At 35.0% G+C, this 26,177-nt stretch overlaps 7 protein-coding genes across 9 annotated transcripts; 2 read left to right on the top strand and 5 right to left on the bottom strand.

The window, feature by feature from the left end:
- Positions 1 to 202: 202 nt before the first annotated feature.
- On the bottom strand, positions 203 to 1,847 carry LOC122534099 (ubiquitin-conjugating enzyme E2 S). The gene is made up of 5 exons (XM_043664415.1): positions 1,688 to 1,847; positions 1,393 to 1,540; positions 751 to 941; positions 535 to 663; positions 203 to 460 (listed from the first exon to the last, which is right to left on the bottom strand). The coding sequence occupies exons 1-5, from the start codon at positions 1,703 to 1,705 to the stop codon at positions 308 to 310; spliced, it is 639 nt and encodes a 212-aa protein (XP_043520350.1). The 5' UTR covers positions 1,706 to 1,847; the 3' UTR covers positions 203 to 307.
- Positions 1,848 to 1,870: 23 nt separating this feature from the next.
- Positions 1,871 to 4,041, top strand: LOC122534100 (ADP-ribosylation factor-like protein 6-interacting protein 1). The gene is made up of 5 exons (XM_043664416.1): positions 1,871 to 2,149; positions 2,321 to 2,454; positions 2,783 to 3,020; positions 3,134 to 3,218; positions 3,308 to 4,041. Exons 1-5 carry the CDS (start codon positions 2,123 to 2,125, stop codon positions 3,409 to 3,411), a joined length of 588 nt encoding a protein of 195 aa, XP_043520351.1. The 5' UTR covers positions 1,871 to 2,122; the 3' UTR covers positions 3,412 to 4,041.
- On the top strand, positions 4,018 to 5,347 carry LOC122534095 (peroxisomal membrane protein 11B). The gene is made up of 3 exons (XM_043664409.1): positions 4,018 to 4,177; positions 4,533 to 4,648; positions 4,725 to 5,347. Exons 1-3 carry the CDS (start codon positions 4,122 to 4,124, stop codon positions 5,249 to 5,251), a joined length of 699 nt encoding a protein of 232 aa, XP_043520344.1. The 5' UTR covers positions 4,018 to 4,121; the 3' UTR covers positions 5,252 to 5,347.
- Positions 5,348 to 5,646: 299 nt separating this feature from the next.
- LOC122534102 (heme transporter hrg1-A-like) lies at positions 5,647 to 6,806 on the bottom strand. Its single transcript, XM_043664418.1, has 3 exons — positions 6,576 to 6,806; positions 5,967 to 6,140; positions 5,647 to 5,869 (listed from the first exon to the last, which is right to left on the bottom strand). Exons 1-3 carry the CDS (start codon positions 6,700 to 6,702, stop codon positions 5,718 to 5,720), a joined length of 453 nt encoding a protein of 150 aa, XP_043520353.1. The 5' UTR covers positions 6,703 to 6,806; the 3' UTR covers positions 5,647 to 5,717.
- Positions 6,807 to 8,560: 1,754 nt separating this feature from the next.
- Positions 8,561 to 10,654, bottom strand: LOC122534098. 2 transcript variants are annotated; one of them, XM_043664413.1, is made up of 5 exons: positions 10,169 to 10,654; positions 9,669 to 9,909; positions 9,372 to 9,529; positions 9,134 to 9,310; positions 8,561 to 8,761 (listed from the first exon to the last, which is right to left on the bottom strand). In XM_043664413.1, exons 2-5 carry the CDS (start codon positions 9,851 to 9,853, stop codon positions 8,604 to 8,606), a joined length of 678 nt encoding a protein of 225 aa, XP_043520348.1. In that variant the 5' UTR covers positions 9,854 to 9,909; positions 10,169 to 10,654; the 3' UTR covers positions 8,561 to 8,603. The 2 variants fall into 2 exon arrangements, with proteins under 2 accessions (XP_043520348.1, XP_043520347.1); XM_043664412.1 differs by having other exon boundaries at positions 9,669 to 10,653.
- Positions 10,655 to 10,662: 8 nt separating this feature from the next.
- LOC122534094 lies at positions 10,663 to 12,607 on the bottom strand. Its single transcript, XM_043664408.1, has 3 exons — positions 12,045 to 12,607; positions 11,407 to 11,724; positions 10,663 to 11,118 (listed from the first exon to the last, which is right to left on the bottom strand). Exons 1-3 carry the CDS (start codon positions 12,225 to 12,227, stop codon positions 10,714 to 10,716), a joined length of 906 nt encoding a protein of 301 aa, XP_043520343.1. The 5' UTR covers positions 12,228 to 12,607; the 3' UTR covers positions 10,663 to 10,713.
- Positions 12,608 to 12,707: 100 nt separating this feature from the next.
- Positions 12,708 to 15,203, bottom strand: LOC122534096. 2 transcript variants are annotated; one of them, XM_043664411.1, is made up of 4 exons: positions 14,165 to 15,203; positions 13,557 to 14,054; positions 13,380 to 13,458; positions 12,708 to 13,025 (listed from the first exon to the last, which is right to left on the bottom strand). In XM_043664411.1, the coding sequence occupies exons 2-4, from the start codon at positions 13,830 to 13,832 to the stop codon at positions 12,724 to 12,726; spliced, it is 657 nt and encodes a 218-aa protein (XP_043520346.1). In that variant the 5' UTR covers positions 13,833 to 14,054; positions 14,165 to 15,203; the 3' UTR covers positions 12,708 to 12,723. The 2 variants fall into 2 exon arrangements, with proteins under 2 accessions (XP_043520346.1, XP_043520345.1); XM_043664410.1 differs by having other exon boundaries at positions 13,380 to 13,497; positions 14,165 to 14,462.
- Positions 15,204 to 26,177: the final 10,974 nt, after the last annotated feature.

The following is a 26,177-nucleotide window of genomic DNA, read 5'->3' as shown; positions in this document are numbered from 1 at the left end:
TAATTTAAATAATCACACGAGGTATCATTTTGTACATATGTAAAAATATTCACTAATAGATACCATAGAGTGGGCTATATTTTCCACTCTTGATTGTAAAGTAGATTACTACAAAGTTGTACTTGTTTGTATCTTAGGAAGTCATTTTTAATGCTTCTAGAATTATTAATTTTCTAAATACTTAATAATAAGATCAGTCGAGTTTAGATAATAAATTTTTACTATGCAATAATTGTGTACAATATGAGGCAACGTTACCACACCAGTGTTTTAAATTATAAAAGATAGATAAATTATGTTGATTTTTTTATAATCTTTTAAGTGTCCTCTTCTTGTCTTTTAATATTTTTTTCTTTTCTGCCGATAGTTTTTTATCTCCTGCATGCTTCTTTGGGAGAGGTCCTCCGACTTCAGAGGATGTGCAACTTTCTAGACCTGCTTTGCTGCCTTTTCCACCTCCCTAAATCAAAAATGCATTTCTCATTATTTATTATTATATATGAAATTTAAATTTAGTGTATATACTAATAATACCTGTGCATGTATTTCTGTCATCATTTTTGCTCGTTCAGAATAATCATCATACCTTTCTAAAAGTAATTTACCAGCTTCTTCATTCAAAGCAGATTCTGCATTTGGCACTATTAAGAGACATTTTACAGTCTATAAATATAAAATGGTTAGGTATGTTGTCAATTGTACTAATTAAGAAAAAGTTATATTTATTTATAATTAGTAATATATGCTTACTAGTAATATATGTTTAATTCCGAGATCTGATTTCCAATCTTTTTTTAAGGTATTGACACAAATCTCTCCATTTTTTGCAACATTTGGATGAAAAATTTTTGTAAGGAAAAATGCTTTTGGTGGTCCTTGAGGAAAGTCTTTGCCAAGAGCTAATTTTACTCTGAAGAAACCACCAGCATATGGTGTTCCCGCTAGTGTTAAAAATATTTATACTTTTAACTCATAAATATTATAACATGTAGACAAAACTTCATGGAGTTTAATGAAACGAATAATGTTAGAAATTTTTAATGACAATAGACTATATGTAAATAAATATAAATGTCAATAATACTGTTGTAGAATAAGCAGATTTTGTAAGTATATATTCATCTATTTTAAATGTGTCTAATCTTATATTTATATCCAGATTTTTTATATAGATAAACTTTTTTATAATTGATAGAAATAAACTTATATCTATATACATATATAGGTATATAGATATATACATGTATACACATATATAGATATATTTACATATGCATTGTAAATCTGACATTTGGATAGGTTATATTTCAATAACTGTGCAATTTTTTAAATAGTACATAATATTCTATTGAAATTTTACAAGAAAAGTAATTAAATGAGGTTTAATCTTACAGGGGCCTTCTATGATAGCTTGAATGTCAGTAACATCTTCTTCATTTAAAATAATTCGGATACCTTCGGGTGGTTGTGCAGCTAATTCACTCATTTCCTTAGCTACACGTCGAATAATTTGTGGAGATAGGTTTTCGACATTTGATATCTAAAATGAATAATTGATGATAGATGACTTATTTATTCGAGAATGAAGTTATATCGAGAGAGCTTGTCTTCTTAACCAGAACATAAACAAGAAGTACCGCTGTTAAAATTCTCACACAGAAATTAATACGTATCATCGAGTACTTACAGAATTCATAGCAGCCATATTTAGCAAATTTTGAATAAAATTTCAATTAAACGCGTTTAGGACGCGATTATTTGAAGTATACTGTTAGAAAATCTTTAACGTCACAACATCAGCACAGTATCGCCTGCAATAACCAACATTTTGAACTGATAGCCAATCGCGTGCGAGATACAATAATCTCGAAACTAGAAGTCGATTCTTCGTCATTTTGTGTTTTCAAGCAAAAAGTATCCGGCGTCTCTGACTTTTACTCGAGACACATCGCAGTAATAGAATTGAAGAATAAAGAAATGTTTGAATGAAACGGAATATAAACTTGGATAATGTGAATAAATTGTAGTTGCATTGTACCACAACCTCAACGTAGTTTCAAGTTTTTATCGTAGTATTATTCTTCCTTCATAGCAAATTTGAATACTTTATTTAGTAACCAGGATGGCTGATAACACAGCAATAGAAAGGGTAAGATTTTATGTTTTTTAAACGATATATATTTGATGTGTTATTGATGCGTTTTATTTAATATTTAATTAATGCTGGATCTTTGTATTAAATCATGTAGTCTCACTGTAGTAGAAAAATCAATGACAGTGACACTCATTTTTGTTCTCAAACAATATAATCTCATTGCAGGAAAAGCATATGAAACAATTAAAACGTAGAATGGAATGTTGGCGTGAAGTAATACTTCCATTGAATTCCATTCTATTATGGGAACGGTCTTGGTATCCTGGTCTCATACTTGGAATTACAACCATAATTTTTTTGTGAGTAGAAATATTATTAAAATATATAATAATATATATTTTCTACTAACAAGTTAAGTAAGTTATTTGCTTCATGTATTATTTTCTTAATACTATGGAAGAAATACGTTTTGTTCATATCTATAGTTTATTTATAGCTTTCAGAATTTATTTCTTTTTGGGAATTTTTAATAATGTTATTAACATTGATTTTAAAGTAAAATTTATTAATGTACAGTATTATGTTAGTTATGGATTATTTTTACAAACATATCTGATTATGTCACATATTTATCAATTATGATTGATAAATAATTTCACAATATTTAAAAAATGTGTTTGTTTGCAGTCTGATATGGATATTGGAACCTGCTATACTTACAATACTGTCCGTAACTCTTCTTGTATTAGCTTTGATCGATTATCTTGTGCCACCTGTATCATCTTGGCTAAGTCCTGTTAATAAATGGACAGGACAAAAAGAGAAAAAATTAAATGAGATATGTCAAAATTTATCTGTAATAATTTTACAGTTACAAAATTTGTGGAAATTAATGTTAAAAATACGAAATGATCGTCCTAATGTGGTGAGTTAAGAAGATAAAAAGATTCTTAGTTGAGAAAAATTATATTGGATATATAAATTACATTGGATATATTAGATATAGCATTTACAAACTTATTTGTTCATTTGTTGCAGTATTATCTAGGGATAATACTTTGTCTTGTTCTTTGTATATGGATTGGAAGCACAGTCAATAACTTGCTTCTGTTTTATATCGCAGGTAATAATTTTTCTATTCATTCATTTAATATTGCATTTTATAAGATGAATGGATGTTAATATAAATTTTATTTTAATGAAATGTTACAGTGAATGCTCTTTTACTTACACCAGGATTCAGACATAAAGGTCGTGCAATGTCAGTTAGTATAACATACGTGCGCGATTTTTTATTTCATGAAAAACAATCATAATTGTCATTTTGTATGTGTTCTCTTTTCTATTCTCTGTGAGACTTCAACTACAATAAATTAATCCATAACTTATTAATTCATAATTAGGGAAAACTAGCTTTTTAGATTTTTAAAAGTACTTGATAATTGTAATATAAATTATGCTTTCATTTTTTTCATTTTATGTGATATATAATATTGCAGTTTATCTTATATGCACTTTTATACTATAAATATACTTACACATTATTTTTCATTCATTATAATAATAAAACTATTTCATTTTTCACGAAAGAAATAGTTGCTTAAATATTCCGGGCTTAAATATTTTTGGATTCAATATTAGAGTTAATTCTAAAGCTCTCATCATCAAATTTTAAATGTTTGAAAATGGCGGGTTTGTTGAATCAAACTTGATGGCGCTGGTGGTATTAAATAAGTACATACATATTTACATTTGAATAATTTATTATGTATGCTTGTATTGCGATAAATGTTATGACTGATATAAGAAATAATAACAAATTTCTTAATAATCATTGATACATCGTACTTAACTTATTAATTCATTTGGGTTAAATTGTTTGATGACAATATTAATAGTTTATATTGTTTATATGTGCTTATAAATAAATGTTATTACGGTAAAACTGTTATAAATTATTTTTATATAGCAATTTAATATAATTATTTCTTGAAGTATTTTATTTTTCACATTACCTGAAAACACCATGGATATAGTAATAAAGTTAAATGAACAAACAGTAGGCAGAGATAGAATTATTAGGTAATTTATTTTAAACGTATTAAACGTATTAAAATTAGTTGAAAAGAACTATTTTTTTTTTTTTTTTAGTTACTAATGTAAATTTAGTTTTATATTTTACATAACCTATATTTTATTACGTAGCATTATGATTTAACTATTCAAAATATTATTTTTCTCACTATAATATATCGAAAAATGCTTTATAATAAAAATTTTATGAAAATATATGTGTATATATATATATATATATATAAATTAATTAATTTCCTATATAGAGGAATATGTTAATTTGATTAAAATAAAATGTAGTAATATGTCAATATGTAAGGTAATATTAATATTATATAATTATTTTTTAATAATATTTTTATAGATTGCTACAATACGGAAGCAGAGCTTATTGGTATTATGGACAGAATATTCGTAGTACACAACATTCTGCAGAAGTCTTGAGAAGTTTAGAATATACATTTAGCTCATTCAGAAAATGTATTTCATTTGAATTGATATTTATAATTTTATCGTAACTATTATTTGTTACTAATATTTTATTTTTATTTTGTAGTGTTGCGTCTTGGAAGATGTTTAGATAGTTTATATTTTGCTTTGAAAATGATGAAATATCCAGATGTAACCATAAGAGTTAGTTTAACATTATCAAAAATTGCCAATGCTCTATTTTTATTAGCAGATCATATAATTTGGATTGGTCGTGTGGGACTATGTAAAGTTAATATTGAAAAATGGAGTAAAATATCTAATAAATATTGGTTAATGAGTATTATTATGAATCTTATAAGAGACATTTATGAAATCATGAAAATTCTTGAACACGAAGGGAAGGATGTATTAATGAGGACACCAAAATTCTCACCTTATTTATGGAAACAATATAAATTATTACGTTATTTAAAAAGTCATGGAGATATTGTAATGGATACAATAAAAAATGGATGTGATTTGTGGATTCCTTTGACAGCATTAGGTTTTACTAAATTTACACCTGGAACAATTGGTGTACTTGGTATGGTGTCTTCAATTGTAAGTCTTTACACATTAATTTATCCTCTGTATAAAATAACACCAGCTTAAAACTAATTTATATAATATATTGTTTTTTTATGTACATGATGATTATTATTACAAAGCATTAATTTAAATTAAAGGGAATATAGTACTAAAATCAAATTGTATTTTTGTATTGGTTTTTATGGGTTTTTATAATTTTTATATATTTTTTGAATGTATTTGCTATTGCTATGTATTTTGAAAAATTATTACCCTACTGTGATGGTTAAATAAGAATTTCATGATCTATTTTTTGTAAATTTTTAAACAAATATTTAAGATTTTCAGAAAAATAGTATAAAGTACTATAAAACTGGAAGTCTTATATTGTTTTATAAAAGAAAGTAGAACTATGTTTCAACAAATATATTTATATAATATTTACATGTTATGTTATGAAAATATATTTATTTTGTTAATACATTTTTTAACCATTATATTTAATAAAATTACTCTATAAAAATTTGTTATATTTGTTTATGAAAAATTCTTAAGCATTATTTTCTACTAATATGGGTACAGAGCCTTCTGCGATAATTAAACCATATGTATGAGAATAATACATCAAGGAAATACCCCATTTTCCACAGATCATAGACCAAACAGCTGTTATTGCTGTACTTTCAGCAATAGGTTCAATGGCTGCAATATTGAAAATATAAATTTATACTTCGTCATATCTTTACTTCGCTATATTTTTTAATAAGATTTTTAATTAAAGATTAAATAATATACATACGAATCTTGTAATAAAATGTAAGGAAGAGATACCAAATTAATGCAGTGATTCCTGATACAGCACTTATAAAACCAATAACATTTATATTTCTCAATGTAGTTGTGGTATGCCATCTTTCTAAACTTCCTTTTCCTTTGACCCAGTGTAGATGAAAACAAATTGCAGCTAACACACCTATATTATACATGAAACAACAATTTGTATACATTAAATTTATTAAATAGAAATATTTTTTTAATTAATTTTAATAATTTACATTTGATATTAACAATATGAAATTTCTAAAGTAATAGTATTTATTACATTATATGTTTAGAATAGGTAAAAATAATATTTTTGCAACTAGTACAAAAAATATTTCGTATTATAATTATTAAGAATGAAGAGAGAGTTCCATAGTTAAACAATAAATCGAAAGAAACGGTGTATAGTAAAAAACAGGTAATTTTTATTTTATAAAAAATAAGTGAGCAATATTATATATTACTGCTATAAAATATTGATTTTTCATACTATGGATTTAGCGATTAATTTTAAAGTAAGTATATTTACGGTTGTAAAACATTATCAGATAATCATTATATAGATCATTGGATGAGCAATACTAACCTGATAAGATCGACCAAAATCCAACATTGTAGTTCTTATATATAACAGACAATACAATAAGTGCAGATATAGCAAAAATTATGCCAATGACACTTATTATTAAACGTACTATAACATCTCGTATCATTTTTTAAATTTTTGTATTTCTTACGTAGTGTACAAGTTGCTTATATCCTATCATAAGGAGAGTTAGTTTGCCTGTGTGAGTACAGTAAGGAATGGAGTCATACATTCATCGTACACAGCAGATAATTAAATATTTATAACCTAAAGCTATCTGAAATGCATAAAAGTTGTTTTGATAGTTTATATCGTACAAAATAAATTATTATTAATAATTAACAGTGATATTTTCACAAAATTACTGGAGTACTGAAATTTTGAGATTATTTTATTAAATTTTTTTTTCTTGCAAAGTAAGTAATATATTTTAAAGATTTGTGAATATAATATATATATTTAAAAATTGTTGAAATCTATTGACCGAATTTAAAATAGTCATGTAACTCTTTGATATATCGATGCGCCATCTATCAAGGTTATGTGGAAGTTAGCTTTTCCAATTTTATTGCAGTATTTCAGTAAAGAGTTTACAATCGCTTCATTTAAAAATAGTTGTAGATAGTATTGTTTATATGTTTGTAGAATTTAATTTATGTTTACTTTATCGATATGTTTCAGTTGGAATATTCAATAAATGAAGAGAACTTAAGCTACAAGAATTACTTTTTACGTTTGTAAGTTTTTGCACTATACCTATGTACATATACCTATGTAACATTGCATAAACGATGACTTCATGCATTTTAATTACTAAACGATAAATACATGCTTGTGCGATACAAACTTACTTCCAAGTAAGTGTGTTACTTATAAAAAGAAGCTTATTTTTATTGAGATAGAAAAATTAAATTATTTATTTTTCATGATCTAAGTCTTTACAAAAATCCAGTTTGTTATTAGCTTTTGATATTTCTGTCTTTTTAGACGTTGCATATTTTTTTTCATTTTCTTTTATAATTATTGTTGCACCTGTACGACCGAAAGTATCTTCGTACATTGAAATATTTCCGTGTAATAGTTTTGGTCTAATGTAGCCAAGCACTAGATACATTTAAATATATTTAAATACGTTTTAAATGCACTCAATCAAAGTTGAAATTATATTTTAAAATTTTTGTACTTACTTCTTTTTGCCGTAACTAGAGGTGCAAGAACTTTTTCACCATGAGGATTGAAATATAAATCACGAATGTATGTTATTAATTCACTTTGCAGATGATCCTTTTCTTTGATCTCTTCAACTTGCTTTCCATCGCGCGGAATCCCTATATTTCGTCACATGTGAGTTTTTAAACAAACGAAGTATCCTACTTGTTTGATTTTTCATATATTATTGCTTACAACGATGTACAAAGCTGACTTGATAAACAGTTCGTAGTCTATTGAAAATATGTTTACGAACCAATTGTTCAGCAGTTTCATCTAATTGTGTAGGGATCGATGCTATACGAGGATCTATTTCTCCTTCTTCTATACGATCCGTGAAATAATCTTTGTGATAGACTCTAAAAAACATATAAACATATAATTTGCGTTCTTCGATCAAATTCTACGACTTATTTCTTCGACAATATTTGTTTTTTTTTACATCACAGCTGGTTGTATCTTTTTCTTTCTATAATTGCGCGTATATTCTGTAGGAAAAAATTCACAGAAATTCGTCATTGGTAGAATTAAAAAACCACACAAGACATAAAAAATTAGATTATAATTTTGATGTTTTAAACTCAATTGGTTATAGTAATCGATAAATAGTAGTAATCATATGTTTTTTTGTGGCGCATTTTTTTGGAAGTTCTATTCATATTAGTCTAGTCGTATCATTCATATTTTCTTTGGTAAGTTCAACAAATTAAAAATACAGAGAATGTATATAATTAGTTTTATTACAATTGAATATGAATCATAATTTTATTTTAGAAATCAATAGTTTGGTCAATGAAAGGAATTTTTGATGAATCGAATTTATAATTTACAGTCCCCAAATCTTCTTCTCGACGAGGGTAACGGTTCCAGATATTGTTGACGATTTTTCATGTTACTTAGACCCATTTTACTAATAGTGTCCATATACTCTGAACGGCCGGTAAAAGGTGTTTCCCACATAGAGAAAGATTCTGGAACTATAAATGTGTTTTTGCAATATTAAGTTCTCACTTTTTGCCACTTGTAAGGCAAGAATCTAAAAATATTCCGCAGAACTTTCTCTTTTATAAAAACTTTCCGCTTTTATTATATCGACAATACATACATTATCTTTAGATACTAATAATATTTAAGAATTAAATATTTAGGTTAAATTATAATGTTTTACCCCCTCAGGGCACGGGGGTATAAGAATAGGCCCTGGGTAAATCCTGCCTGTCGTAAAAGGCGACTAAAAGGATAATCGTTCCCTTCACGGAAACATAGAGTTAGAGTATATTTTTCGTATTAATGATGTTCGCATTTTCTACAATGTTTGGAGATTTAAAATAAACGGGAACATTCCATACCTTGGAACAAATTGATCGTTTTGGCTGGCTGAATATACGGTCTCTCGATGGCTGTGTATCGAAATCTCGTTGGATCTCTGTATCCCTCCTTTATTTCCGTAACTTCCGCCGGAAAAGGTGAACAGTACAGCGAGTCAACCGCAGCTTGTAGCTGTCTGTACTCTTTGATAGGCAATCCTGAATTCATTCGAACGAATTATTTAGACAAATTTATCTTTTGTTCAACGCCATTCCATACCTCTCTTCGCGTAATCCGCTTTATAAATACTCTTCATCGTCTCGTCGATTGGCTCGCATTTAGCGTCTAGCATAACCTTCGTAAGATTTGTCATTTCACGATTCACTTTCGTCAGTTGATCCAGAAAGTGTCGTTCCTTATCAGCCAAATATTTGTACCTGTATGGATTTTTTAAAGAATTCTTTTTCCGGGGAATATCAATACCGAGAGTTGTAATGTAAATTAGGTTTCTTATTTGATCAAGAATTGTAGTATTATTCATTATACAAATTTGTTTTAAAAATTATTTATTTTTACCTATTTTTATTACTTTGTTGGCCATGTTCGTCACACGGACAGTCCTCAGGGTCGATTCTAGGGGTGTACAATCGAGTTCCCGTGTGTCTCGGTGGTTGTCCCGGTTTTGCAATCAGCGGTACAGGGTATGGCCAATTAAAATCACGATGAGTGATCGTGACGAAATTTTCCAACGCGTTCATCATGTGTACCAGTAATTTACTCGCAAGTTGGAACAAACAACCAGAATTTACATGGGTCTCTGTCGAATGGGCATTTGTTTAAATATATCAACTTAATGTTTCTTCATTACGTAAAATGAAGTTCGCCAAAAATTTAAAAAAGTGAAATAATTTTAATTTTTAAGTTTAAGTTTAACAATTTGCCGAGGTTAATATTCTTTTGTGAAGAAACATTCATAATTCAGCAAACCTATTACAAAAGATTTCCAATTACGTTATACTTTGCTAATTTTCATTTTTGTGGAAGGCAATGGATTTCTTTGTGTGTATTTTTCTTACCAGGAATTTCTCCGCGAAGAAACAGCGACTAAACGTTACATGGCAATGGGGACTGGGTCGATTCGTCGGTGCTAGTACTACGAAATTTCATCACCTTCCGGAACAACCAAAGTATCGTTTCTTTGATCAGTATGATCGTGGCAATGACAGCTCTGTAAAGCGCGTAATGTAATATGGCATTTAGAAACGTGATACCAACATGCGCGATCACGGAATCGGTTGTTAGTCTTAGATCGTTCATCTTGCAATTTAGAAAATTATTTCTCCGATTTTAATCGTTTCCAATGTTCATAATAAATTTTGTGCAATTTGTCGATGATTTATCGCGAAATTGATTCGCGATTCACTAATCTGATATTTGATACAAAAGATTCAGTTTAAAGAGAGAAAGAGAGAGAGAGAGAGAGAGAGTTCACAATTGTCAATAATTTCACGATTATCGAAACGATACTAATATGGAAATTTTCACTGATAATAAAAGCAGCTATCAGGACGATACGTTATTATTAATTAATGCACAAAATACAATAAATAAAAAATAAATTTTAATAAGAATTCGCAGAGGTGTCGCTAAATTTTCGTTGAGGGGACAGTGTTCTCGAATCATGCTCAGTAACTTCCGTTTCTGGCTCTTCGTTTTTCTTCTCGTTCTCCGTTTCAAACTCCTGATCACCGGCAGAACAGATTTTCGAATACGTTCGCGGATCCATGGAGAGCCGTTTCTTCACTTTTGTGTGATACCTATCCTTAGGTTGCTCTAACGATGAAAATAAGTGTTCCTGGGGGTTCAACGAAGTCAGTTTCAAAAGCTTCTCGTCCTGAGATAGATTCCTGCAATTCCTTCTAAGAACGCGACCCCTTGCCGTCGTAAAAATTGGCCTTGTTGTCTCTTGAATACATCCACAATCCAGCCGTGTAATTGTCGTCATTGTGCCGCATGGTTCCAAATTCTGAAAATTAGACAATTACAATATAGTCGTAATATATCCATTTGTTAACTACAGTGGATGTTTCATTTCATTAATAACCTGTTAACCTATAATTATTTCTTTAGAGATTGTCTATCTTGTATCTCTGTGAAAATTAAATTATGTCACGTATTTGCTAAAGTGTCTTTACTAATTTGTAATTTCATAAGGAACGACTTGGATAACAGGTTATCTTACCAAGCAACAATGTAACGTTTATAAAAATTCAATATCTTATGTATAAATAGTAGTTTGTTCTCTCGATGATACATTTTTCACTCGATCTGCCGAGGATGGATGAAAACTGGAACTCTGCAATTTCCCGGTCTGTTTCAAGGATGGCGAGGCAATTTTCGGCCCGAAATAATATTCCCCGATCAGTCGTTTGATTTCTTGGGAGTAGTATCTTTCGCTAATGTCCCGCTTCATCTGTAGCTCCTTTAGCCTTTGTAACTTTTGCATCGCGGTTACCTCTGGCATGCTGAACTCCGAGTAATTATTGAATCGTTGGTATCTCTCGCGAACAGCGGCATGGTTATGCTTTGGCAGGGCTTTGACGTAAACCGATTCGTCTGGGTAATTATGTATCTGTGCAAGAAACAATCGATTAATGAAATTGACGAAAACTTTCGGCCAAAGTTTTAAATTAATCGCGATCTCTTTCAACTTATCAATCGACCAAGTGAAACATTTGAAAACACCAGAGTAGGACAAGAGCACTGAAATCGTACAAAAGTTCAATTTCGTATCCTGTTTTTATTTAGTAGCATAAATAAATACAGAAGGGAAAACCACTTGCCTATGCAATTCCAAAAAATTCATTTTTGGCACTTACAATTCACTCCCGTGTCACAATCTCTGGCTTATACATACGTAACGATACTAAAATAAACACCGTTTAATCATACGTTATTCTTATTAATGCCAGGTTCCTCAGTCTCGACGACACTTTCCACGGAAGACCTTTCTTCTGGATATTGGATATTGTGCTCGCTGGCGTAGTCCTGTTGATAAGCATTCGAGGTACAACGTCGTGGCGAATTGGAGCGCATTCCTCTTGTGTGCGACGATGCTTCCCGACGATTGTTCATTCTTCTCTAAGGCCACTTTCAATTGAGTCACGCGATATCACGTAAATTTGCGATAAAATTAATCTCAAATAAAATTCGTCTGTTAAAGCTGGTCTAGGTTAAGGGAGATTATTCGTCGAACACTTTGTCACGAATAAAATCCGAAGGGGAAGTTGTCATTTCAATTTATTCTGCTGCGAAACACGTTGTCGATAGATGCATAGCGTTTTTATGCATTATCACACAGAATTTGATGCAGCGTATTGTTTTCCAGTTCTACGTAAATTGTCTGTCTTCCATGCTGCATGCAGGCTGACTGAGTTTCTCGAGCAACTTCAAGGTTTTCGACGTTTCTGAATATCTTTGAATATTCGAGCATTTATTTCATTGCCTTTATTATTTATATTTCAGCAACAGCAATGAAATGATAGAAATTAATTTTTTTTTTCAAAAATATTTATAAAGAGATTATATCGTAAAGCACGTATTTAGATTGGGTATTGTTTATTGAACACAATTAATTTTTACAAAATAGCGGGCGCGTAATTGTGCTCGATGAATGATGAATCTTATATTTCATAATGGAGTGACCTAATTTGTTGACAGTATCTTGATATTCCGATCGCCATGGAAGAAGTCGCGTTTCCTGCGATTCGTCTTCGGCTTTACTCACTTTCTTCTTATCTGTTCTGTCTTTATCAACTTGACTGGTTATTTTCAATAGTTTAACTTTGGCAGAGGGTCGACAATCTATGTCTTTTACTTCTTCTTGTTTGGTAACGCAAGGTTCCGTAAATGGTTTATCCATTAGTGCGGTTGCTGTAATATCGAATAAATTCTTCAGAAAATTTGTTTATACATATATATTGTTATTATATATATATATAATAACATCATGGATTTGTCAAAAGCGACTGTTATCTTAAGATCTTCGAGCGATGATAGATAACAAAATTTTCTTTGCGATTTTATGCAAATTCTCCAAAAGTTTTATATCAACAAATAGTGTATTGGCAAGTAAATAGAAAAAAATTTGGAAGATATAGACATGTCTCAAATTACAGGCTATTTCGCAAATAAATGTCACGTTAATTTCATTCATTACTACTTTTTCTAAATTTTCTAAATCTTCCGCTCGACCATCGACAATCGGCTAACCGTGATAAAATTCACCTTTCTCAGAGTAATCCAACTGATACGTTGTCTTGAGTCGATCTTCGTCGCGTTTAATCACCTCGTCGATAGGAATACTCTGTAGAATTCCATACAAATTAGGGTACTTCTCTTCCAACTGAAACAAGTGTCTCAACGTAGTATGATCGCAAAGTGTTTTATTTTGTATTGGCTTACCTTTCTCATGTACGTGGCCGGTTGATCGAATCTCGTGGCTTCAGTTTCTGGATGCGGTCCAGTTTTTGCAGGATGAAGTTTCGGGTCCAGAAGTCTTCCCATCGGACCCGTGCGACTCCAATCGTAATCGTCACCGCATCGTACAAGGGGCTTCACCTCCGATGGACGATCATGGCATTTACAAGAATCATATTCTTTGAGCAAAGCTATCCGATGTTTGTACCTCGTCGTAGGCCATGAATAATCTTTCTTGTACGTCGTAAGATATTGATCCATATTCTCTTCTTATTTTTAAACGGCGATTTTATTTCTGAATCGATGATATTGTAGACTTTTTATATCTCCCATTTCTCATCTCGATCTAACGGGATTCCGGTGAATACTTCATGAGTCACGTGTATTATAATTAAATTTCGCGTCGAAATTTTTTGTAGTCAGGCCGCTCCATAGAAAACGTCGTTGTTATTTTCTACTTTGAATTTCTTAAGGTCAAATTTGCTGAAATTTATGGGTAACAATTAGAAAGATTGTGGATAGTTAGTTGATACGAAATAATTACAGAGTTCAAGAAGAATTCCGTTCCATCGTGATAATATTCAGTTACTTACATACATATTGGTTCAATCCCGATGTTTCTGACTGACTCATATCTTGAACATATCTTTTTCAGAGATTATCGAAATATTGAATGGTTGAATATTACTCCTTCATTTATATCTCTGTGTATCATTCGTTGAATAATAGTTCCATCTTATTTATTGATGGATGTCAATCGATGGATGTCAATCTGTGGAGGAACTTGGCAGAATTTGACTGGTTAAGCTGCGAAGTTCTGACAGTCAGGGGGAATTATCGGCGACATTCAGACGTTTTTATCGTTCTCGGCCGTCGGTAACAGTTAGTGACCTGAAAGTTCAATAATTTTGCCAGTTCAAACAAACGGGGCCGCAGCGGTCGTGCAACTCCCCGTCTGGGGAACAGTGTCGACGCGTATGATTTTAAGTTGCAACGTCCGCTGTGCAAATAAACTTTGTCCAATAAATAGTCGTAGACCGCGATACTGTTCGCTCGTTTACGTGCAATCGCGAACAAAGATGCCACACAAGATGGCACCGTCCGTTTAAGATTATTATCTTTGGCCTAGTGCCACTTTCAATAGAAGTTATCCATGTTCCAGGTCAATATTTCAGTCTGACGTAGTGAATCACATCGAAAAAGAAGATCACTTCTTCTCGTTGTGTTTCCTCTCTCTTCGTATCGTTTCAGTTATCGAGGTAGTATTCTTCCTGAGTTGGTATTCTTCTCGAGTTAGTGTTCTTCTTTTTCGCGAAAATTCCTTCGGCCGGCGATTATTTTGCACATTAGAGACATTGGCTGCATAGCATCAATCTTATTCTCACCCCCTACTTTTTCCACGGCGATTGGCCCGGCTCCAAGACCAACAGATAGTTCAATGTAGACTCTAGACACAGGCTACCGACTGCAATCGACAGCACAACCGGACGAGTCGTGCTCGCTTTATTTAGGGATACATCAATCCGTAAGTTCGGCCACTCTGCTTCCGGAATCCGCGCCGTCTTCTCCGTCCTGGAGACAGACAAACGCGAATGGATTCCATTCAAATCACTGGGACTCATTCCGTCCAGACAGTGACATACGACTTTCCCCATCGGGCTACCTAAAACTCTCCTTTGATCGTGGTCTCTCTCTTCTTCGTCTGTAAATTCGAAGAACTGATAATTTTCACATCTCTTCAGTTTCGACGAATTTCGAAGAAACATCCAATTTGGAATCCTAGGAAACTTGGAAAAGAAAAGAAAGGGAAGAACGTCCACGTTAATTTAGATTCGAGATTCGGCGTGTTCTCGGAGCGTGATCCCTCGTTTCGATTTGAGCGAAACGACGACGTGACAGGCTGTCGAACGGCCAAACGATGGAATAATCGAAACGAATCGTCTTCATTCCGCCGTCTTCGTTTATCTTTTGGCAGAACGTTTCGTCCCGTAGGAAGGAAAGCTCGGAAACGGACTGTACTGATGGTTGCTCTAAAGATATCGCTGCGTCCACGCGGCCAGGAATAGAACCGTGACGTCGTTGTTCGTCGACGAACGAACACTAACTCTTCGGTTCGTCGTACACCGACAGCTAGCCAATGGGATACGCTTCGAGGTCGACGATGAACACGATCCTACGAATGCCACCCCGTGATTCTGCTTTTGTCCCAGACACTTCCTCTTTTTCCTCTGATTATACAATGATTCGACGTTTCGCGAGATCCCCGTTTCATCCATTTGAATCCTATGATCGTAGAATTTAAAATTACAAAAGATATATTTAATAGAACAAACGATCGTCTTGCGAGGTCTCGTTCATCTGTTATAAAAAAAATGTTCTCCTTCGCTCGTGTATTCACAGCTGTAATTCATATAAATTGATGTACACATATTTTGCCTTGCTTCCTGTTTTTTTTTCTTTTTTTTTGGAGGATCAAATTGTACTTGTTCAATTGATTAGAGTTAATGTCACAAATTTAATTGAGAACCAGGTTACTCGTTTTATCGTTAATCTCTATCACGAAGAGTGAAGAACATAAAATAAAGTTCTCAAATTTTAGTAACATAATATGAATTCATCTACCGTTCAAGAATTAATTATCTTCGTAAAGATATGTAAAATTACACTAATATCTATCTCAATTGTCAAAGATCTGAATTGCAATCGGTTATAGAACTTAGATAAATATAACTATATAGATGCAAAATACGATGTCATTGCGTGGCAAAGAATTTTACCGAAAGTCTTCTTTAAACCGAAAGGGTGATCAAGTCCGCGAACCGTGTGACAATAATTTATCGTCAAACTGTATTTCTTCGTATCTCGCCTCACTTTCCTCCGTTTGTAAGTTCAAAAAGACAAGCCGGGGTAGGAAGAGTGAAAAAATAATAGGGAGATGACACCGGAGCGCACATAGCCGATAAAAATCGTTGACAAGAGCACGGACCGTAAATTTCTTCTGGGGAAAGAATTATTGCTGCCGGATAAAGACGAACAGAGCGAAGATCTGACCAAAAGCGCACGCGAAGAGCACGAAGAAACGTGGAGAAACGTGGCGTTACTGACATTAAGTTACACGCCATTCTATATCTTCGTTTTACGAAATCCTGCGTTCCCGAGTATGTTACAGTGTGACTCAAGCACAAGGGAAAAAAGAACCGGGATGGACCACGCGTGGAGAACGCCCGACTCGAAAGAACTCGCTGACAAAGAAACCCGCTGCAGCTTGCTGCAAATTAATCCCTGTATTATTTTCTAAGGGGCTTTTCGTGTCTTTCTTCCTCAAATTCTTTCACTACGTTCTTCAATTTACGTTCACACAATTTCGCAATTTTTTTTCTTACAGAATTTCTACAATGGTGGACTGCAGATTTTCATGCATTTATCTAAAGAAATATTCACAATCAGATATAAAATACTCAAGTAATTTAAGATTAAGAATTCTAAGGTATTTGTGAATATTCATTGGTACGGACGAATTTAGTCACATTCAAACAAATAAAAATTTCCACGGTCCAGTAAAGATTTTTCATAAATTAATTTTCGCACAGACATTTCGACGGATATTTTTAGGATAACTAGCAAGAATTTGCTCGACGAGATATAGAAAAGATCCTTTCTCTGAAGGGGTTAGTTCGCTTACGCAACTCTTGTGTCTATATCGAGAGCGAAAGGGGTGATTCAGAGCGGATCGACGGGAGGTCGCGGTACGTTAGAAAGACTGTATTCCAAGTATGAGGGCGTCGTTAATCAGATGTGACGCATCTTCCAGAAATCCGTGCAATTGGAAAACTAAAATCGTGTAAGAACAAGACGGAATAATGGTCTGGCCGACTGTCGCCTACTCATCTTTCTGAAGCAGGAAGCAAACCAACTCCGTCAAAATAGCTTCGAATCCATTAACATTCATTAGTGCAAACTCTTGTTCTCCTCCGAACCTTCCCACAAATTCTAAAAGACGATATTATCTCTTGCATATAGTCACCCTGTGTCTAACGATCGTCTCAATTTTAACCTGTTAATTAATTGAGAGCCATGAAATGTTTGAAACTCTTCTTCCTTCTTCGTTTACAATTTTTAAAATCATGACAAATGACTTGTCATGATTCTACGTGTATAATTTCTTGAAGAAGAGAGATCCCAAAGAAGCTTCTATTTGAAAAAAAATTCTTATGCCTCACGATTGCTAATTTACTTTTTTTTCAAGCTTACCTTTTCTCTGACAAATTCTTACTAATTTGTAAACTTATCTTTTCGCGGGTTGACAACAACGTTTCGCCGCATGTCGTCGTCGATCGAAGATTTTTGGCGTACGTGAGAACAAATTATGCTCGGGCGCGGCGTTAAATTAAAAATTAACTCGCGTTTTACGCGAAGAACAGGAGGAACGGGACAGTCGTGTCTCATTAAATTTATACCGGCGTACACATTCCTGTACGGCGACGTAGCAGCCAATTAAACGTTTGATATAGGGTGGTACCCCGTGTTTTGACTTTCGACCGGCATGGCATCGTGTCACCGCGACGACACACCCGCCATCGGCAAAAATAATCCTCGTTCGAAGGGGATTCACCGGAGAAGGGAATTCGCGACGGAGGTTCGCGGAACCAGACGCGATTCCTCTCTCGTACAAAGCGCCGGAGGAATTATGGCCAGAGTGGTAAGTCTACGCGCCAAGGCCGCCCTTTTTCTTCGGCCACCTTAACGACGCCGTCACGTGTCCTTCTTCTTTGATAGTTTTATCACTGACGGCAGAGTCAAGAGAGCAGTTTATTCCTCCTCTTGCTTATTCCTCTAATTTGTTTTCGCAACGTTTAGCGGGTAAATCTCGGTGATTAGTCAGGTTGGAGTACCGTTAGTCACGTTGACTGTTGGTTGCTTGCAAGCATCGTCGGGATGGATTCAATGCTGTTTTTATCCAGACGCTTCTATTGTGATCGTACGATGCTTCTTTGTTTCTTCTTCCTCCTCCTCCTTAGTCGGTTCTTCTTTGTTGAAAACGTATTTTTTTTTTTTTTTTATTACATACTTTTGTTAGAAGAGAGTGATGTTAATAACAGATACAGCCAGGTTGATTTAAATCTTATGAAAGGGGAATAATAAAAAAATACAATTTCATATTCGACGAGATACTAAATTACAATGTTGGATTAACAAGTTTGGTAATAGATTTTAATTATATTTCTGTAAACATACAACAAACACGCGGGACAAAGTTTTGTGTTACCAACTTCCTGTATATCTTAATTTGCCTCTCAATTTCGTAAAGACGGATCGAGACGAATCGTTATGTAGGGCGAGAATTACGCTTGTTTGTTCCAGTAAAACGTTTACACGGATGTTCGGGAATTTGTCGCCAGATTTAAAGGCGACGCTCGGTTAATATCGTTTGATTTAGGGAATGTGATTCGATGCGCAAACTTTTGGCATAAAGTACGGTGGATCAGCCGGTGCCTTTTCCCCTGACGTCAAGTGACTGTTTCATATCGTTACGGGCGATCGTCCCGTCAAATTAATTCGTCGCGATTCCTGTTTTTCAGCCCCGTTTCTTTCGTGTTTTTAGTACCGCTCGAGATTCATGAGATTCACGCGCGTAAACATCAGCCTTTTAAACTCTCTTCTCCCCTTCGATTTAATTTTTCCCCGCGAATAATGATTCCCAACGCGTGTTTCATTTGCAATCAGCGAAAGATCGTATTACGAATATCTGATATTTGTGTTCCACGTGAATATTTCACACCCACTTTTTATCTTTGCAAATATCTTTTTGCAATTGTGAAGTGGGAATAAAAATGGTAAGAAACGAAAGGTAAATAGTTGACGTTTCAGTTAGGTTTTAGAACACGCCAACTTGGTAGAATTGCCTTTGTAGAAAGCATTGTTAAATATTCTTGGCACGTACTGCTCTTATTGAGGCAACGAACTGAAATGATTCCCAGAACATTATGAAAGTGTTGACGGACGATGATCAAGATCGTACTTGAGATACGAACGGGAGGATTGTAGATAAAGAATTACTAAAACACAAATGTAGCTGCAATCTGTTTGCCAACTATTTCATTTACTTTCGCTTTACGGAAATCACATTAATAATTAATATCGAGACCCTTTCTCAAAAAGATTTTTATGTTTAAGTGTCAAGTTAAAATCGTGGTGTTTAGATTTTAAAAGAAATAATTTCTTCCAGCAAATGGATAAATATTTTATTCGTATATATTGTTTCTTTTTATATCAAATTTCGATTGATTGTATTTATAATTTTTGTTCCTTAAAAAAGTTTGTTTCTCCCGACAGAAGTGTAATTTTCGTGCTTCAACAAATTTATTTCCTCTTCACCAAAGTATACTTCACGATATCTGTCTATTTAGAATTTTCAGTTTCCAAAGTATTATCAAGGATAATTCCTTCCAGGTAACCTCCGTTTCACCAAAGAACTCGATTCTCAAGAACGATTCTCGCTTTTCATCACGACCGTTTAGAACGTTCGCCGTTTCGCAAAATATCCCCAGTGTCTCGTCGCGTTCCTTGCAACTAGCGAAACTGATTCAGATTCTTTGTTCGAGGAAGCACCACACAGTAGGTGTGGAAACACTGATTTAAGCCGGTTCAAAATCCCTGGAACACGGAGACCGATGTCGGTGTAGCATTTTTGGATTTCGAAGAACCTCCAACATGTCTCGCATGTCTGTACGAGTTTCCTTTCGAAATGTCTTCCTTTCAAGCGTGGTCCATTATTCGGTGAACGGACATCGTTCGACGAATCACGTGTTCTCGAGGAATTAGGGTTATTATCCGAGCGTGTCGCGTGAACAATGATCAAAGACGCGCAAAATAAGATTCTCGTTAGAGAAAACAGGCGATATCTATCTATCATTCGAACTCGTGGCTCGTTTCCACGAGTAGACAGTTTATATTGGACTGTCGTTTGAGCTTTTTCTTTTTAATTGCGACTGTCTTTAGCGACTTGTCTAATTTTAGAAAGTGATTCGTAATTTTCGAATCACGGAGGAAGATTCTACGAATTTTGGAGGCCGTGGAAAGACAATTAATTTCTACGTTTTAAATTGTGGACATTGAGGCATATTTCTTTTCTAAATTCACTTTGAATATTTCTAAAGCTATTGGACTGTCAGATTATTTATCGTTCGCATTCTTCCTATTTTTGTATCATGTGAATTTCGTCACTTGATGTAAGATTCGAGAGAATGAAATCTCAGTCGAATGTAAGATATTTCTTATATTTCGTGTCTTGTTTAGATCCTTAATTGTAAGGTAATGAAGTTATCTCATTATTTTAAGAACAAAACAGAAAGCTATTTTTTCTTCAATACGAAATCATGTATTATTTAACTTTGTAGCGACCTCTACTTCGAAGAATTTAGATCAACGACATCTATGTTCCGTCGAGATGTGTATTTAATATAAACAATAGAATATTTAAAAATAGCTATTAATTTTATTATCACCATAGAAATGTTTACTGACACTTATATATATATTGTAGCCATAGTAGAAATTCTTCATTCGTTATTTCGTCATTTAACTTCCATTATGTAATCTTCATTAAATNTATTTTGTGATATTGATAATATTTTTATATAAACAACTAAAATTAATTACGGAGTTATTATTTATTTATAGTATTGTGATATAAATATAAATCATTATAATCACTATAACTTAATCGGTTCATCCGCCATCTACAAATTATTCTCACAAACAGAAACGGCACTGTTCCTCCCCAGAGCATCCAGAGGAACCAATGTTGAAAACACCCAACAGCAACGTGCAGCCTCCTCAATTAACCGTCGTAACTGCAACGTTCCACACGAAGTCGTACGATTTTTCAATTTAATTAGGCGTGCGTCTGTCGACAAATCGACTGAGATCCAGTTACGAACGGACCTGCCAAAATCCTCGTTAACAACCTGCCAGTTAGCGCGGCGATGCTCGACGATCGTCCAGCGCGTTTACTCTCGTGGAAAGGAAAAGAAAAAAAAAAAGAAAAAAAAGAAAAAAAGGAAACTCGGTCGCGCGCGTTTTCTCGATCAACGCGCCGATAGACAAGCATGGTGTTTCGTTATTTATACAGTCGTGACATTTTCCGATTCGATCCCGCTTGCATTCGTCGACAGGTTGACGGTTCGCGCGTGTTCCGCCGCGTTCAAACGCCTGCCAAGAAGCTAGCCTAACCGCGGTTGCCAGTTTACACGAGATAACGCGTAGCGGGCGTAAGCTCGATTATAGAACGCTATTTCTATATATTCTCATTATAATTAGACTGCTTCTAAATATGGACGTTTAAATACGAGTGTGATGTCTAACGCAGGCTATTCGTACGACGAGTGCGAAATTACGCTTGCTGGATAGTCGAACCATCGTGATGGATTCTTACGTATTACTCGCGATGACTGACGAGCGGTTCTTCGTCTTTTGGAAATGGCACAATGAAATACACAGCGATTGATGAAAATTTTATGACTTTCAAATATTATACGATTCTGTTTTTTTTTTTTTTAAAGATCCGATGCATTTTCTTATCACTTACAATTTATTGTAGAATAGATGTTTTGCAATAGCAAATATAAAAATAGATTTTACAATCTTGATCGTGAAATTTTTTCTTCTTCTTGGAGAGCATTCCGCGAGTTCACAAAGGAAGTAGTCAAATTCTAGGAATAAAGAAGATGATTAATCGTAGACGATATGATTTCGTTTCTCTTTCTCGAAAAGATCGAATTCCATTCTCACGGCTTTTCATAATAGTAATGAAACTGGAAATTGTTTTCGCGCCTGGGATTTCAAATTGCGTGACGAGTAACTTCCCGTGAATACGTTCTTAAACGCTTCGAGAGGAAGTTCGTTGCCTTTTCGTTGCAAGCAAACGATCGCGAAATCGCTGGTAGTTTGTAGAATCACGCAGCCATCGTCATCTTGACACTCGTCGCGTTTCGTCGCGTGAATCCGAGGCCTGCCAAGAAACCCGATGACACGGTAATCGGTACGAGGTTCGATCACCAAGTGACTCGTTACCGTGCGACATGTAGGTCGTTAGTTTTATTTCCAATCGGCTACCGCGAAACAATTGATGTAGAACGATCAATAAACAATTGTTGCGCCGTTCAATAAATGACGCGTTCGCTGCGTGTGTCTGGAATTCAAATCGACACATCGTTTCACGCGTAAAACGCGGATTAAAAATCGTCGGATAATTTTATTTATGGAGATTTTACAATTTTTCATCAATTAAATTTTAATATGTTGAATAGATTGAGCTAAACTTCCAATGAAATAACACGAGGTTGTCGTGAGACAACACATGTTGATTCTATCCAGCGATTGACACTACACATCCAATTTACCCAGAGACGCTCTGATCGTTCAAGCTATCTATAACTTTTGTATCAAATTACCAGATATAAAACAGACATCCGCATCTCTACAGGACAGGGCGTATTTTTATTTTAATTATTATCGGTTACTCTTCGCCGAGATCGGTAAACTCTCTTTAGCTTCGAACGTATCGATCCAGTTGTAATTGCATCAAACTTCCGCGCGTAACGCATTTTTTTCAAAAAAACGACACAAACCCTACGCCTAACGTAGATCGATCTACCACTGTAAGTGAAACCCAATATACACAGAATCAAGAGAAACAAACACCTAATTCTCAATCAAAAAGAAAACCGATACACCGCGATACGTCATCCACCAGGCGTCTCCGGCCAGCTAACGAGCCTGTTTCGCGAAACTCGATCGTTCCTCAGGGTTGAACTCCCCCGGTTCCGTTTTACACGTCGTCCTTCCCTATGCTACGAGTGAAACGAGAAAACGAGCGTGGTTCCAGCAAGGTGGGGGACCGGCAAGCTGGAATGTTTCATTCTGTGGAAACGGGCGACAGTTCTCGGTTGACAGTTGCCACGGTCTGCCAAGAAGCCCGATTACACGATACCGGCGCGGCGCGGCGCGCGACGCGTCGTTTACAACGCGAGCGTGTGCCGTAGGACGGGTCGCCCGAGTTGGAAGGACAGCGGTTTTAAAATAAGCTCACGAGAGTCCCAGCGCTCTGCCAATGCCTATCGGTCCAACCAGTCGGTGCGCGCTCTCCCTTTCAGCAGTCGTTGATCGTGCATCGTTCCCGCAACAACCGTCGTTGTAGCCTTCGTCGTCGTCGTTGTCGTCGTCGTCGTCATCATCGTGTCAGTTGTCGTCGTTGTTCGGCCTACGGCGCGAGCTCGCCTCAGAGAAAGCCAGTAGACGACGCATTAACCGAACGTCGTCGTTGCTGAACGCGTCGCGCGCGCACCCGGCTACTGGTGGCAACGATCTGCAACGATCTCTTCGTCTTTCTACCTGCTCGTAGGTTCTTTTCCCTTTTCTTTTTTTTACCGGGAATAATTGCGGTGCGACGAAAAGGGAGAGAGAGAAAGAGAGAGAGAGAGAGAGAGGAAAACGATATCGTACGATAGTAATACAGAAAGAGAGAAAGAAAGAGAGAGAGAGAGAGAGAGAGAGAGAATGTAACGGGGTAATAAAGTTGCGGTTGAATTCGATCGAGCGTGTGTTTGTGTGCCAGGTGACACGTGGTGCCGGTCTTGTCGAGCTGCGGCGATACTCGTCACGAGTGCACACGGGAATCCGCGCGAATGATTTATTCGCAGAGTTCACGGGCATATCGCGTAGTCGCGTTTGACAGCGCGTCGTCGCGTTACCGGGGCCGCCTGTGCTCGCTGTGCGTGCGATATACAGTTACAGAAAAACGTGATTTCCTTGAAAGGATACTCCCGTGTCAGCTGCGAAGTCACGCGTACGGGACACGGGTGTCGTAAAAACAGCAGGTAATGAGCGTGTCAAGTAGAACTGTGTCCAAATGGATTCAGTTGTGTCTTTCTGATCTGATCGAGTCGATTTAAAGTGTTTGAGACCGAAATGTACCATGATCGTTGCTATAAACGATCATTTGGAATATAGTAATCTTGGTTGGTAAAGGATAGAGTAGAATTTTATTCTCTGGATATTAATTCGAACGAATATTTATTTAGTACATCAATTGAATCTATTCACTTGAGTTCTAGTCGGGAGAAGGTACAATGGAATTTCATTCGGTCTATGAATTACGATTAAATGTAGTAATCTTGGTTGAATTTTACTTTCCGGACGCTACGAAAATTCTAGTGTCTGAGCAACGTCGTCTGAATCTACTTGCCTGAATCTGAAAATCTAGTTAGAGACGGCGTTGTAATAGAATTTCATTCGATGTACGATTAACACTGATTGAATCTATATTTGTTTATGCGTAATAATTCACACTAGAAATCCGTTTACCTCAATATCGTTATTAAGAACGAAATGAACAAATTGAATTTACTTACGTGAAACGTAGGAGAATTGCAGAATCGATAAATCTATATTCTATCAATCAAAAATCCATATTCTATTCCCGGATTAAGACGAATGAAGATCTATTGAAACGAAGGTAGCAAAGGTGCTGGAAAAATCATTCTAACGAGCCAGACTGTATCGTGTATCGTTCCTCCGTGTATCATGATTTCGTTATTTTCAGACGACGCTTATGGCGAAATAACGAGACGTACCACCGAACACACGGGAGGGAAATAAGAAGAAAGTGAGACAATAAAGTCACAAAAGATTCGAGGGTGGCTGGTTCTTGCGAGAACGAAGTCTCCTCCGAGACTTTTACATTAACACGGGGCGATATCAGAGTGGCATGAGTTTTGTACACAAAGGCATGGCCGGTGCAAATGGGCGATCAAAGGGGCAATGTTTCCAGTAGCACTTCATTAAATCGTGCAAGCGTGTTTCTTTTTTTTTTTCTCGAAAGCGTGTGTTTCTTTTCGTGTTTCTCTCCCCTTTGTCTCGACGAATACATTCCACTCTTCTTCTAACCGTCACGCAAAAATCAAAAGACAGCGCCGTTTCCAACAAGTATCAGAAATTGTTTTTTAACGTAACGACGTGTTATTTTCTTAAAAATTCCGTTTCCCAGACATTTTGTGTTTACGAGGCTTGTTCAGATTAATAGAACGTTTACGAATTTATCAGTGCAAAGCTTGAAGACTTAGGATCAAAATGAAATCCAAGTTCATTCAATTATTACGTTAACAATTGTGATTCGTTCATCCATTGATATCAATACATTTTATTGCGCTTCTTTCAAGTATGTAATTTCACGTTGAATAACCTTATCTGTACGAACGCAAACTCGGACTAAAGTCATTCGAAATTTAACTGAAATTAACTCGATTATTTTCTGAACGAATTTTTGAAGAATTTTCGCAAAGGACTTTCTCACAAAGATGGTTCGTAATTCGCGTTACGTTTCTAGTAAATACATTAACCATCAGATTAACTCGCGCCAGCGTGTTCCCCACGTTAATAGAAACGAGCAGGGAGCGATTTCGCGCGTTTTGAAAGGATTTCGTCGATCGTTAACGGGATGTTAGCCTTGGTCAATTTCACGGAACACGTCGCAGCGTGTGTCCGCCCGTTTGTATATTGTTCCATTCTCGCTGTGCTCCGAGTCTGCGCGCGCTCTTTTCGCGATTA

Source organism: Frieseomelitta varia, unplaced genomic scaffold, assembly GCF_011392965.1.
Source record: "Frieseomelitta varia isolate USP_RPSP 00005682 unplaced genomic scaffold, Fvar_1.2 scaffold_576, whole genome shotgun sequence".
Lineage (NCBI taxonomy): Eukaryota > Metazoa > Arthropoda > Insecta > Hymenoptera > Apidae > Frieseomelitta > Frieseomelitta varia.
This window is presented reverse-complemented; position numbering and strand designations above follow the sequence as displayed.

What these genes read in the sequence shown, in the direction of transcription:
- LOC122534099 (XM_043664415.1), bottom strand. An exon ending in AGCTATCATAGAAGGCCCCT is followed by an intron (nt 942 to 1,392) that starts GTAAGATTAAAC and finishes TTTTAACACTAG; the next exon opens with CGGGAACACCATATGCTGGT. An exon ending in TGACAGAAATACATGCACAG is followed by an intron (nt 461 to 534) that starts GTATTATTAGTA and finishes TTTTTGATTTAG; the next exon opens with GGAGGTGGAAAAGGCAGCAA.
- LOC122534100 (XM_043664416.1), top strand. Translation starts at nt 2,123, where the DNA reads ATGGCTGATAACACAGCAATAGAAAGG. An exon ending in ATAACACAGCAATAGAAAGG is followed by an intron (nt 2,150 to 2,320) that starts GTAAGATTTTAT and finishes ATCTCATTGCAG; the next exon opens with GAAAAGCATATGAAACAATT. An exon ending in GAAATGATCGTCCTAATGTG is followed by an intron (nt 3,021 to 3,133) that starts GTGAGTTAAGAA and finishes CATTTGTTGCAG; the next exon opens with TATTATCTAGGGATAATACT.
- LOC122534095 (XM_043664409.1), top strand. Translation starts at nt 4,122, where the DNA reads ATGGATATAGTAATAAAGTTAAATGAACAAACAGTAGGCAGAGATAGA. An exon ending in GGCAGAGATAGAATTATTAG is followed by an intron (nt 4,178 to 4,532) that starts GTAATTTATTTT and finishes ATATTTTTATAG; the next exon opens with ATTGCTACAATACGGAAGCA. An exon ending in ATTTAGCTCATTCAGAAAAT is followed by an intron (nt 4,649 to 4,724) that starts GTATTTCATTTG and finishes TTTATTTTGTAG; the next exon opens with TGTTGCGTCTTGGAAGATGT.
- LOC122534102 (XM_043664418.1), bottom strand. Translation starts at nt 6,702, where the DNA reads ATGATACGAGATGTTATAGTACGTTTAATAATAAGTGTCATTGGCATA. An exon ending in ATTTTGGTCGATCTTATCAG is followed by an intron (nt 6,141 to 6,575) that starts GTTAGTATTGCT and finishes TGTATAATATAG; the next exon opens with GTGTGTTAGCTGCAATTTGT. An exon ending in TACATTTTATTACAAGATTC is followed by an intron (nt 5,870 to 5,966) that starts GTATGTATATTA and finishes TCAATATTGCAG; the next exon opens with CCATTGAACCTATTGCTGAA.
- LOC122534098 (XM_043664413.1), bottom strand. Translation starts at nt 9,853, where the DNA reads ATGATGAACGCGTTGGAAAATTTCGTCACGATCACTCATCGTGATTTT. An exon ending in CAACAAAGTAATAAAAATAG is followed by an intron (nt 9,530 to 9,668) that starts GTAAAAATAAAT and finishes AAATCCATACAG; the next exon opens with GTACAAATATTTGGCTGATA. An exon ending in AACGATCAATTTGTTCCAAG is followed by an intron (nt 8,762 to 9,133) that starts GTATGGAATGTT and finishes ACACATTTATAG; the next exon opens with TTCCAGAATCTTTCTCTATG.
- LOC122534094 (XM_043664408.1), bottom strand. Translation starts at nt 12,227, where the DNA reads ATGAACAATCGTCGGGAAGCATCGTCGCACACAAGAGGAATGCGCTCC. An exon ending in CTGGCATTAATAAGAATAAC is followed by an intron (nt 11,725 to 12,044) that starts GTATGATTAAAC and finishes TTTCTTGCACAG; the next exon opens with ATACATAATTACCCAGACGA. An exon ending in CGGCAGATCGAGTGAAAAAT is followed by an intron (nt 11,119 to 11,406) that starts GTATCATCGAGA and finishes TCTAATTTTCAG; the next exon opens with AATTTGGAACCATGCGGCAC.
- LOC122534096 (XM_043664410.1), bottom strand. Translation starts at nt 13,832, where the DNA reads ATGGATCAATATCTTACGACGTACAAGAAAGATTATTCATGGCCTACG. An exon ending in CGGCCACGTACATGAGAAAG is followed by an intron (nt 13,498 to 13,556) that starts GTAAGCCAATAC and finishes CACTTGTTTCAG; the next exon opens with TTGGAAGAGAAGTACCCTAA. An exon ending in GTTGGATTACTCTGAGAAAG is followed by an intron (nt 13,026 to 13,379) that starts GTGAATTTTATC and finishes TCGATATTACAG; the next exon opens with CAACCGCACTAATGGATAAA.